Here is a 12,729-nt window from a genome sequence, read left to right on the forward strand (position 1 = left end):
ACCACCACGCCCGCAGCCCCGAGCAACGGTTGCCGCCGTGACCCCCGCTCCTCGGCCTGGGCCAGGCGGGCTGAGGGACAGGGCCGGGCAGCGCCGGCGGGGCCGGGTGTCCTGCCGCTCACCGCTGCGTCTGCCGCCGTCGGTTCGTGTTGAGCCTCCCGGGTTGGGAGGTCGCGGAGGCAGGGGCAGCTGGTGCCAGCCCTGTGCCGTCGGGCCCCCCGGTGCCGCGGGACGGCTTTCTGTAGAGCCGCCGTGTTTCCAGACCCGCTGCCGAAATAGCTTAGAACTTAACTGACTTCGCCTGTGGTCCTCGACGGCCGCCAGCAGTATCCGCTCGCAGGTGCAAAACAGCCTCCGAGCATTGGCTGTCACGTTTTTGGAGGGGTGCGCTTTTCTGTGGTTTTATTCCCCTTTCCCTATCTCTGATGCAGCCGCCATACCCGTGCTTTTTAACGGTAAGCTGTTTGTATTAAATAATGACCTTTCAGTTGTAACGCTTCACGTGCTTGCTCTGTCAACTTACTGGTCATGTTGTGCTTGAGGATCATTGTTTCTGTGGTGCTCACTGCGGTGTGTGAGTGGCTTAATACCACTTTAGGGAGACTTTAACACTTCAGTAGTGAGGAAAGCAACCGTCGTAATATGGGTTTCCTTCACAGTCCAGTCAGATTGCAAAATGCACAGTATTACTGTCCAGTACCGTTTCTCTGAAATTATGGTCTCTACAGATTCTGCTGTATTCCTTAGCTGAAATTGTGAAACCAAAGTTTGCAAGCATCTTTTAATGAAGAGCCGGTAGAGGATGTGCTGATACATATGTGTCTTATATGTCCAGTCACAAGTTGCATTAAAATAAGGTGAAGAAGAGGAATGTGTACTTGAAGGAGCGTTCTTCACCAGTGTTTGGAACTCATGGGGTGAAACTTCAGGTTAATTGGTATTTTGCTCATACAAAGCTCTTGCTGTAACTACCAAACTGGGTCTTTAGCCACTTGTTATTGTTAATTCTTCTAAAGTGTATGACATTATGTATGTTGGGATAAGCTTACTTAAACTGTGAGAAACAGTAGAGGGAAGAGAAGGTTGTGTAACTCAGAGCATGGTGTGGTGATATCACTTTAGCAGGAACACTGAAAGAATCTAATCCGGTAACAGACCCGAGTGGATGCTGCCAAATGACAGGTTGCTTTTTAGCTGGTGGTTACCAAGACTGTTAAGAGATGTTTGATAGGCCACTGTGAGTGAAATGTCACATTCACATGTGATTAGTAGCAGGAGACTAACATGGAAGGAGACTATTTGCGTGGGAGGGAAGTGTCAGACAACTGGGTTTTGAAAAGACTGATTTGAGTTGAAGAGTATAGATGTCTACCACAGGACTCTACAAACAGTTTAAATTTAGGCATGTCAGTAGTAATCCTAGGTATAGGTAGGCAAAAATGGAGTGGCAGTGGAAGAATACTTCCTTTCTGTAGTTCTTGCATTACAGTTTGCATGCAGAGTGATCTCTTGGTCAGGATGATAAGCTCTAAAGGCAGGGGATTGCTTACTAAACCATGATACAGAAGGCTTTTGGCCTACTTTAGATCTGTTCAGAAAAGTATTTCTTCAGTGCTTCTGTATTTCCTGAATGTTTCACTTTGTAAGCCCTAACTGCCATTGAATCCATGCTGTTTTGCCTGTGGGATGATTGATAAAATGGTGTAGTTGCTTGTAAAACAGTGAGTCCTTGCAGCACATTGTGGTAAATTTTTGGTAGAACCTCTGGTTTTCTTCACTGCTTACAGAAGTTCGGCTTCAGTTAAAATAACTTTTCTAAATAAACATAGCAGGGATAAATAAGCATGCTGCATGCCAAGAGTTGCACAATGTGTTGCTTTAGCCATCTTATAGTAAGTATTTTCAGATGGCTTGTAATCGACTCCTAATTCCTTTGCACTTCTCAATACTTTGACTTACTGATGAATAACACTGTAGCACGGAGTTGTGAGTAGGGTGTATGTGTTTGTGATCTGAACATTTTTGGTGTCCAGCAGGTTTTGTTTCCTTAAGCAAGCTATGAGAAAGGTTTAACTAACAGTACAGTACATCCAGTTGTGCCTGCTTGTTTTCCACTGAGAGCCAAAGCATGCCTGCTAAGTTGGTAATTCAAGTCCTGGAAAAACAACATTATAATTTTAATCAGTGTTGCTGGCAGTTAGCAACACTTTGTTATTGTTGAGACTTCCTTCTTCCCCCTGCTGTGCCCCCCTCCCCAGTTTCCTTATCTGGAAAAATCACTAGCAGTAACGAGTCTGTGAATGTCAATTTATTGACGCTTACCTACATACCCCAAAATACAGTTTCTGAGGCTGTTTTTTGAGGTTCTCTTGTTAGACACAGCATTGTGACCTTTCCAAATTGTCAACCACTTATTCAGAAGCACATTTTACTCTGAACGAGAGTAAAAACCCTGACTTTATGTGCATTTCATTCACATTTTGTTTTCCTTCCTAGATGCTGTATTGGATTTTTTGTTGTTGTTGTGTCATTCCTGTGCTGGATGGCCTGAAAACTCAGCTTCCTCTGATTATTCCTCATGTTTGCTATTGTTTGCAACTTCTTGCTTCTGAATGTAAAGTTAATAAAGAAGTTGGAAGCACTAATTTCTGTGGTAAAGTTGTCCTTTAACTTCTGTGTAGCCCTTGTTAAAATTCATTGATGACTTTTATATACCCTTTTTTTGTTGTTTAGGAATGGTTTCTAACTGGACCAAAATTCCACCACCACTTTTCAAAAAAGTTGTCATTGTGCTGATAGATGCTTTGAGAGATGACTTTGTGTTTGGATCCAAAGGTAAACAGTTCATGCCGTATACCACACAAGTTGTTGAAAAAGGGACATCCTACAGTTTCATCGCTGAAGCAAAGCCACCCACTGTGACTATGCCTCGAATTAAGGTAAGTATTTTTTTTTCCACTTAGGGTTGTTTTGTTTGAGAAAGTTTTGAAGGCTGAGTTGTTACATATGTTCAGAGTTGACATAAAAGGCAGGTTTGCTGTGTTACTGCAGTTTGTGGCTGGAACTTGCTTTGCTGTAGTAGTGCCTGTGATAGAGTCCTGATTTGCCATGGCCCAGAGGTGCTGCCTGCAGGAAAAGTCAGGTCAGGGATTGAAGGAGAGTAGAGAGGCAGAGTAAGAGGAAGAGGTTGCAACTTCCACTTAAGTTCCCTTGCCTTGTTTCATTCCTTCATTTGGTAGCTCTGTGGTGGGAAGGTCTGTGAGAATCAGTTAAGCGCAGTTGAGGCCCTAGTGCAAGCTTAAATGTTTGACATAATTTTTTATTTGTAATCACAGGAAGGCAGTAGCCTCTCAGTCATCAAATTTTCCATTTGTCTTCTATCTAAGAACACTTTTGATAGTATTTCTCTGTGTTCTTGTAACTTCTGGTGAGAAATCCAGTTTAGTGTAAATTTGTTTTGTCATAGGGATGTTTTTGCAGAGCTTAAAAAGAAAATTGTGCCAAGTTCCGGGTAACTAAAAAATGAATTGTGGCTGTGTCATCAAAATACTTGATCAACCAGGCTTCTCAGTGGTAGATCTGAGTGACATTTCTTGCATTAAAGATGCTGAGGGAGTGAGCTTTGGTAGGTCAGCTGGAAGGCCAGTGAGAGAGTGAGTGGGAGACAGCCTGGTAACTCTTGATAGGTGGACTTCGTTGCATTTTCTAGAAGATTATTAGTTACTGTTTTGAGTGTGCACCATTGTTATTGTTGTGTTAAGTCAGTTTACTTAGGCCTTCTAAACCACCTTTTTCGTGATTCAATGACCAGTAAATGAGGCGAATTTCAGCTGGCATACAAAGTCATTTTGCTGTCCACAAGTTAAGAAAATATTATTTTTACCTTTCCTTAAAGCAGTTATTATCTCAGACATCAGTTAGCACTGTGTTGTACCAGGTGATGTGATGTGGCATGGCAGCTCATGTGTTCTTTTACTTTATTATGTTTCTTTATTGAAAGTATAATTTATCTGCCCTCTGCTTCATTGCTTCCTCTTACAGTAATACTGTTTTCTAAGTACTGTAAACTTTTTCTGTTAGTATGTCTCTTTTCTTGTTTTATGTAGGCTTTGATGACAGGTAGTATACCTGGTTTCATTGATGTTATTGTGAACCTCAATTCTCCAGCTCTGTTGGATGACAACCTGATATGGCAGGCAAAAACAGCTGGGAGAAGGATAATCTTCTACGGTGATGATACTTGGGTTAAATTGTTTCCAAAGCATTTTGTGGAATATGATGGAACAACATCCTTTTTTGTGTCAGACTTTACAGAGGTGAGAGGCTTTGATAATCCCAAGTTAAATTATGTGAGTACAGACACAAAGTGGCAACTTCTAAGAATGAATGAGTAAAACTATCCTTGTTCTGAAATACGAACCTGGCAATTAAATAGAAATGGGATTTATATCTTTTTTTCAGTATTGACAATATGGAGCTATGCATTTCAGTCCCTCATACATATGCTGTGGGAAGTGTTTGGATGATACCGTAACAAATAGTGTGTTACTGTATAACTTTATCCTAAACATATATTCTCACAAAACTTGTTGTGGTAGGAAGTTAGACCACTTGCTTTGCTTAAAAATTCCACTATACATGTTTCCAGTTTGCTATCACATTTATATTAGTATGTGCCATCTTTAAAAGGCCCATTAATATATAATCTTGGTCTCTTAGAGGCATACTTTGTATAGTATTGTATCACTTTTGTAGTTGCAATATGAGTAGCGTTTCAGTATGTTACCAAAGAAGGAGCATAGAAAGTAATGAAACTAATTGTGAAAAATCTTATTCTGGGCACACTCTGGGCAAAAGAGTAAATGGCTAGGCAATATTAGTTCATATTTTGAACCTTTATAATTTGTAAAACCTCAGGTGATTGGCCTGCTGCTACTGACTTATTATCATGTTTAAGGAAGTTATATAGGTCTAACATGTGAATTGGAAGGCAGTTTTAATTGGTTACTCTAATAAGACTGGCAGAAGCTTCAATATGGAGTGGAAAAGTGCAGACATGCTGCTGGGTCTGCGATTATATGTCTCTCAAGCTCTTTATGCAGTCTATGCTTTCTGAATATAGTCCATTAGACAGAAAGCTTTTTATCATTTTTTAGGTAGTTACACCCACAGTCAACAAAGCAGTGTTGCATGTGAAATTTTGTAAGGATTTTTAATATCCAGGGAGAAATACATGCAACCAAAAATAGGTTGTCAACCTTAGCAGGAGAACATGTGAGTCAGGCTCCAAATAGCACTTTTCAAATAATTTTTCTTTCTTGCTACGTTGTCAGTTCTTTTTCTCACAGCAAGTACAATCTTTTTGCATTTGCACAGTAGCCAAAATTGAGTTGAAAGAGCAGGAGTGGGTTTTTTTCCTCTGTGCTTCCAAGCTCCAAAGAGAGGCTTTGTTCCTGTAACTGCTTCTTGTGAAGTGGTAAGTCAGGAGCATGAAGGACAAAAGTGACTGAAAATTTCTTGAAACTGTTTTTAAAAGTATCTGTGGAAGCACAGCAACCCAGTTTCTCTGTTTGTATGTAACCTGATGCCCCATAATCAGAAAAGAGTGAAATGGGGTGAAGAATCTGTTTTATAAGGCAGATTTTTTGACTGCCTGGCATTGAAGTAATCAATCTGATTTTTTTTCTTTCTTTTTTTTTTCCTTGTTAACATTGTGAGTGACTGTAATTCTCATCAGCTTCTACAGAATTTTCATGGGTAGTGTGATCTAATTTTTCTATGCTTTTTACAAGAGGGAAATTATTTTTACCTTTTCATTGTTTTCCTTTTATTTCTGAGGTTGATGATAATGTTACCAGGCATTTGGATGGAGTTTTGAAGAGAGAAGACTGGGATCTCCTAATACTGCATTACCTGGGATTGGACCATATTGGACATATGACTGGGCCAAATAGCCCATTAGTGGGACCAAAACTTCGTGAAATGGATAACATCCTGAAGAAGATTCATATTTCTCTTCTTTCAAAGGTAATATAGCTCCTTCTTGGATCAATGTCTGTTAGTTGTGGACTAACTTTATAATGCTTGCTTTTTTGTGGGTGGTAGCTTGTTTATTCCTAGACCAAAGCGAGTATTCTTCTCTTCTTTTCCTTCCCTGGCCATTCCCCAGCTAACAGTATAGTGTAGCATTTTTAAGGACTTGCTGGCTGAACAGCTGTGGGAAATAACTCCCCCTTGGTGTGCAGGAAGAGGAGAGGAATACGTGCCAGAATTCTCGTATCACTCATGAATTAAAATGGTGGTTGGTGTGCTTTCTAGTAATGAAATTCAGCAGAAGGAATAATGGGCATGTATAGCTAATGGGTCTGATTTCTACAGTTGTGAAGGCATACCTAATTCTTAGATATTGAAAAGATTCAAATGGAACTGGTGGTTGTAAACAGCATTTTTCTTATGCTAAATGTAGCACATAAATTACCAGATCTGAATCTGGTTTTAGATACAGAAATATATGATGTCACTTATCTAAATAGTCTGGATGTTGAAATACCAAGTCCTAATTCCAAATGGCCTGAAGCTTTTTTCTTGTTTGTTTTTGGCAACTGTAAGTCAGAATAGCTGCTCATAAAATTTCAATAGTATTTTTAGACAAATGGATACTATTGTATGAAAAGAGAGGTTAAATCCTGCTTGTGCAGGTTACACTCTCATGAACATTGCAGCAGTTTTACTGCAGTTTGTTGGTATGTTTTCCTTTTGCCAACTATATGCAAGCCTTTATCTCCATTTTAGACTACAGAAATAATAAAAGCACTTTACTTTTGGATACAATAGGTACTGGTATTAACTAGAGATGACAAAAAGCTTGAATGACAGTATTTTCTGGTGTCTTTGATTTGTAAGCTCAAAATTGTTGGACAGGCTTCACTTATGCTTCTCTTTCTTCAGAAAAAGAAACATCATTTGACATCAGTCATGTCAAATTTCTACCCCAAAAGCACTTGAGAGACTAGAGACTATTAGAAATAGGGTTATAGTTCTATATTAAATTTCTATTATATTAATATTTACAATACTAATAATTTAGCATTTATATTAGAAGCTCAATGATGCTGAAGGAATGTAGGTGAGGAATACTTCTCTGTTAATGCTGCTGCTCCTGGACTCCCGGTTTTCTTCCCAGAGTCTGATGACCTTTATTTAATCCTTCAGTCAATTTCTTGTGACTCTGTAAATGAGGGTTTTTTTAAAAGCTTTTTTGTGGTTTTTGTAACATACTGACAAGTATGTTAGATACGTATGTGTGCCTTAACTGTTAAAAATTAATATTACTGCATAACGCTTAGTTGCAGACATCTCTTGTAATCTGTCCCAGGTGTTGTGAGCCAATTTAAAAAATGAAATTTATTTTGAGAAATATTCATGTATGAAAGTTATAAAGATAGTGAAGCATTATATATACACATCTTGTTTGTACAGTAACTTAAATTTATTTCTGTGACTTGCAGGAAGAAGCTTCTCTGCCAAATTTGCTAGTTGTCTGTGGGGATCATGGGATGTCTGAAACAGGTAGTCATGGTGGTTCTTCAGACGGAGAAGTGCACACACCACTGCTGTTTATCAGCTCTGCTTTTGAAAAGAGAAGTGGTAAGGATCAAAGAGGCTTGACCTTTTTAATACACATTGCCATCTCTAATTTATATTAGCTCTAGAATTCTTCCTCAAAAGTGCTCTGGTTTGTTCTACAGATATCTGGCAAGGCCCATTCTGTGTGACCTAAACCTCTGGTTTAAAGCCACAGTTTGCATCTGTGTCATGGTGAAATCATGGCTTAAGCTTTGTAACCACTGAGAGAATTGGGTATTTCTCAGGTGATAACCTTTTGCAGCACTGTCCTACTGCAGTGTTGAGAGCTAATGAGTTCTGTTTTCAGGATCCTGGGATACTGGTAAATGGATAGGATTAGAAATAGAATCCTATTGGAAGTGAGTTTTAAGTTTTGTCTTTCTTGGCCGGAATATTTCCCTGGCCTCCATTCTTTCCTCTCAGGCAGCCAGGATAGATGAGTGAATGACAATTTCTCATGCTGAGAGTAACAGGAAAGAGGAAGATTGCTCTTGTCAAAGGGTGAGAGATGACAGCAGTGAAAACATGACTATTGATTGCTAAGCTTTATGAAAGAATATGGAGCATGTGTGTATTTACTGTATTGGCCAGGCAGTTAATTTTAACTCATTCATGTGAGTTTATCTGTTTCTGAAACTCATTTTCTACTTGTATAGTATAGCTTAAGGTAAGAGGCAAGAAGGGAATGGTGTGGTAGAGAATCTTTAGCCTACATTTGTAGAGTCTTGCTTGAATAAACTCCTTGACTGAGTGAATTGGTGAAATGTAGTTATACCAGGAGCGAATATTTTCTTCAAAATAACACTTCCCTCTGCCTTTCCTTCTGCCTCTTGCTCATTTCCATCTGATTTCCTTGCTTTTAAAGCCTGTTTGCAGAACCTTGCCTTGTTTATCTAGCTGGAGGTTCCTGCAGCACAGTGGAAGTACATTTATCAGCCTGTCCTTTATAAAGCTGTTATCCAGCTGCAGTAGAAAGCATTGCTTGAGGAGTCATTGAACTCTTTTCAGATACAAAACCAAAACAAAGTAAAGAGCTGACCAAAGCTCTCAGGTAAGGTTTTGCTTTATAAATTTCACTGGTATGTGTTGACAACCAGGCCACATGAGTGTAGACTCTGGAAATGCAATCTCTTGTTTACTGGGATTAGTTTCTGTTAGGTTTAAATTGAACGTCCAGTTTTTACAATACAGTGAAATGTATCTATTCACCTGTCTTCTGGGATCGAGTTTGTGATTTCTAATGATGCCCATGTAAATATCCAGCAGCTTGCTTCTCATTGCTACAGTAATCAGTATTCTAGCGACTGCTCCTTATGATCCTACTGTAAACAAAATGTACTGTGGTTAATTTGGTAGACCTCAAAATAGTAATCCTGTGGGCTTTTGCATTTAGTATGCTGTCAGAATATTACTTGTGTAGCCTTCTACAGAGACGTGTCACCCATGATTGGCTAAATGCATTTGCTAGTTTGGCTTTTTTTAACCAGTTAAGAACTTGCCTTTAAAGATGGAATCTGAAAACTGCTGACATAACAGGCACTCATGCAAAGAGGCTTTAGGGATTATAGATGGCATTCTATACAAGTGTGGGATTAATCAGAGCTAGATGAGAAATGAGAGAAGTTCTAATGCTCTTAAAGGGAGCCTTGAGAGTAATAAAGACTGTATATAGAATTCTTTCTGTACTATATTTAAGTCAAAACACTCAATGGCTGGAGTTACAAAGAGAATGAAGTAAAGCATAATAGAAAAACACTGTTATGTAACTAGTAAAGCACACAAAGAAACAATTGGCAAGACAAACGAAAGGTTACTTACTTTAGTGAAATAATTCACATGTGTAGATGTCTGTGGGACTGAAGGCTAATTCTGATAACTGCAGTAAGGTAATGGGATCCTGCACAGAACCCTTTAAAAATCACTCGGTTTGCCTGCATGGAGCCACGGATTTGGGCCTCAGCATTCTTTACCTGACCTCTAATTCTGTTTCCCTAGCAACCTGATATTAATTAAATCTTGAGCTATTATCATTATATCGAGAAGCTTCTAGAATGCTGTCAGCATTATTATAGGTTCTCATGCTTTGTTCATGCGTTAAATTAGTCTACTGTAGTGCTTCTATTCTTTCTACTGTAGAAGTTATCAAACCCTCTTAGAATGTAGGCTGCAACTTCATACTAAGGTGATCTCCTGGACCATCTCTTTCCTTGTACCTGTATAAAATTCATGCTGTGTTTACAGTAGTTGCTAGCATTGAAGAGTGATGCTTGCTGAGAATTGAATAAATTTTGGTTTTACAACAGCAGAGGACAGCAGCTGAAAAAGACTACTCAGCTCTCTGTAGACCACTTGAACTAGCTGATCTAACACTAATGAAAAAATTTTGAAACTAACAAGATGCCAGCTGTCTCTGGAGAAATAGAATGGGCCTGCTATTGCAGTACTGTTTTCCTCTCTCTTTTTTTTTTTCTTTTTTCCTTTTTTTTTTGTTGATTCTAGGTCCACTAACCCAACCTGGATTTGTGCAGCAAACTGATTTGGCTAGCACGCTGGCAGTAGGTCTTGGTCTACCAATTTCAAGAAACAGTGTTGGGAACCTTATATTGCCAGTTGTGGGAGGCAAGACAATGAGAGAACAACTACGTTTTGTGCACTTGAATGGGTTCCAGCTTAGCAGACTGCTGCAAGAGAATACACCTGCGTATGAAAAAGGTAAATCAGCTAAAAAAAAGTTACATACACAAAAGGAGATTGTTTATAACACAGTTTGGGCTTTTAAGTTCAAGAGTACAGCATGGCACTGCAAATTAACCATTCAGTTGAGAGCAGTGTTTGGAGAAATGATACTGAGTTCAGTCCTTACTGTAACCTACCTGGCACACTGCCTCTGAATAAAGTTTTTTTAGTGACCATTACTACTCCTAGTAGGCAAAAGAGCATAAATAATGATGAAAGAGTAAGATTAAAGTAAAACTGCCAGTGTAGTTAAATCTCAGTGGTTTCATATCTGCTATTTGTGAGGTATCCTACATAGGGCACTGATCCTGAGCTATTTGGAGGAATAGCACAATGAAGTGAATTTTCTAGGTCAAATAAAAAGGTGCTTCAAGTAAACCTGTGAAATAATTTAGGATAAGTTATCTTTTTATTTCATTCTTAAGTATGACTTTATTTGGAGTGAGAACCTAGAGAACTGCAAAGTTGCTTATTAAAAATACACATATGTGTGCATATATATATATATATGTGTATGTGTGTGTGTATTTGGAGGAAAGAATAAAAAAACAAGTGGAAAAAATAAACCAAACCTAGCAAAATGTAGTATTTTGTTAGGAAGCATGACATAAACTGCAATATAAGTAAGCAAGTTAATATGATAATTATGTGAAAAAAATTGAGTCAGAGAATGAAGGAGAAAATTTTACCATGGACTTTAGAAGATGTTGTTGTCTTAAAGTGACTGTGAAGCTTGAAGTTCTTGTCACTTGATTTATAATCTGTTGAATCATTAAAATAACTGGATGAGAATGCAGAGCTGTGTTACAGCTATGAATAATTAAAGTGGGTAACAATGTAAAGTTTAGCAAGATGATCACTGTAGGTCAAGAATTAATTATCTTTCAATATCATGGCTTCTAATCATAATTAAACCCTGTCCAGGAGTCTAACAAAACAAATGCTGCTTATAGTAGGAACATGTCAATAGCAGGACCCATGCTCCGTATATTCTGATTTTTTTCTCTGCACATATTTCCTCACTTAACCCATTTGTGTCAAGTGAGGAAACTTCCCTTGTTGGTGGAGTTCAGGATATGGTCGTGTTACTGAAAATTCCAGCACTGTGTTTTGTGTTACAAAATTCCAGCTTTGGGTTTCTAAGCAAGCTCATACCTCAGTGTAAGGTAGGCAGCTGTGGGTATCTAGTAATGCATGCTTCCCTCATGTTCTGAACTTATGAACATGCATCTAAATGATGAACTAGGATTGTTTCTTGAAAGGCACTTCACAGTGGAATGAAGAGTCACACTTGAGAACAAGCTGGATGTTGTTATTAAAATGAGCATCCACTTTTCAATTTGAAACTAATCCTGAACTTGTATTACATGCATGTGTGTATTGAAATAATTTGATTGTTATGGGGAGATTTGTGTATTGAAACTGGAGAAGTCACTTTTACATTATCCATTCTTTCCGTATATTTATAATTTTTTTTTTAAATGATTGCTGCCTGTGACTGGAACTAAGTGAAATTGTTATCAAACAGATGCTTGGGAAGCATAGCCATTTGCATGTGATAACAATGGAGGGGGGCTGAAGTAGAAATTGCTAATGTAATACTATGCAAGTAAACAGCTGCCAGTGCTTTGGGACACTTGTAACTGGGCAAGCTCGCTTTGGATTTTGCCTTAAGTTTAACTTGTCTTGTGAATATCCAATGCAGGAGTGACTTGGAAATGTTACCCACCAGTTACCAAAATGCTTCTTCAACAACCCAGTCTATGACCCTTCTCATTTTTTACTTACTGCATACAAATGTGCCACTGGACAGATATCATTGGAGTTCTCAAAGGAAATTTGGTAACCGTGATCCTTTATTCCTTTCTGCAGGATCTTTAAATCATTCCTTGTTATATATCAGCAATAGAAATATGCGTGTGACTAAAACAGTCATCTTTCATAACATGGACAGAATGAGTTTGGTGGGCAGCAGCATGGAAAGAGGTAGATGAGAATGAAATAAAAACGCTAAAAGGAATGAAGAAGTAAACGGCAAAAAGCATGAAAAGGGAGCAGAACAGGAGCAGAAGATGTGGAGAGAATTTATTTAGATTTCAAAATATAACTTGAACTCATTTCAATGTTCTGTTTAATGAAATAGTGTTTTGTCAAATCTCAGTTTGATTAAAGCTCATTTTAGGTTATCCTTTATGGATTTCTGGATTTCCTCAAAAGTATGAATATTTAAATATTTCAAATATATTGGAAGAGGAACTTTCTAGGGAATTCATTGTTCAAAGAACTACCATAGGGAAATGAATGTCTCCATGTGCACTGGCAGCTATCTTGATATACAGGTGTTTGCTGCTGGCTGAATTGTGCTTT

The 12,729-nt window shown here is 38.5% G+C and overlaps 1 protein-coding gene across 6 annotated transcripts in view; it reads left to right on the forward strand.

Moving 5' to 3' along the window:
- Nucleotides 1-202: 202 nt before the first annotated feature.
- PIGG (phosphatidylinositol glycan anchor biosynthesis, class G) overlaps nt 203-12,729 on the forward strand; it is a 94,206-nt gene continuing 81,679 nt past the window's right edge. For 5 of the 6 annotated variants that reach the window (XR_774261.1, XM_010566021.1, XM_010566024.1 and 2 more), the window contains exons 1-6: nt 203-455; nt 2,734-2,939; nt 4,107-4,316; nt 5,839-6,027; nt 7,509-7,647; nt 10,126-10,338. Coding sequence is in view for 5 of the 6 variants with exons in the window: in XM_010566021.1 (XP_010564323.1) it covers nt 2,736-2,939; nt 4,107-4,316; nt 5,839-6,027; nt 7,509-7,647; nt 10,126-10,338 (955 nt within the window). In the remaining variant the exon portion in view is untranslated. Of the gene's footprint in view, nt 456-2,733; nt 2,940-4,106; nt 4,317-5,838; nt 6,028-7,508; nt 7,648-10,125; nt 10,339-12,067; nt 12,145-12,729 lie in introns of those variants that run through there. The other variant, XM_010566025.1, reaches the window with a different exon arrangement.

This window comes from Haliaeetus leucocephalus, unplaced genomic scaffold, assembly GCF_000737465.1.
Source record: "Haliaeetus leucocephalus isolate CR32 unplaced genomic scaffold, Haliaeetus_leucocephalus-4.0 Scaffold201, whole genome shotgun sequence".
In the NCBI taxonomy this organism is placed as follows: Eukaryota; Metazoa; Chordata; class Aves; order Accipitriformes; family Accipitridae; genus Haliaeetus; species Haliaeetus leucocephalus.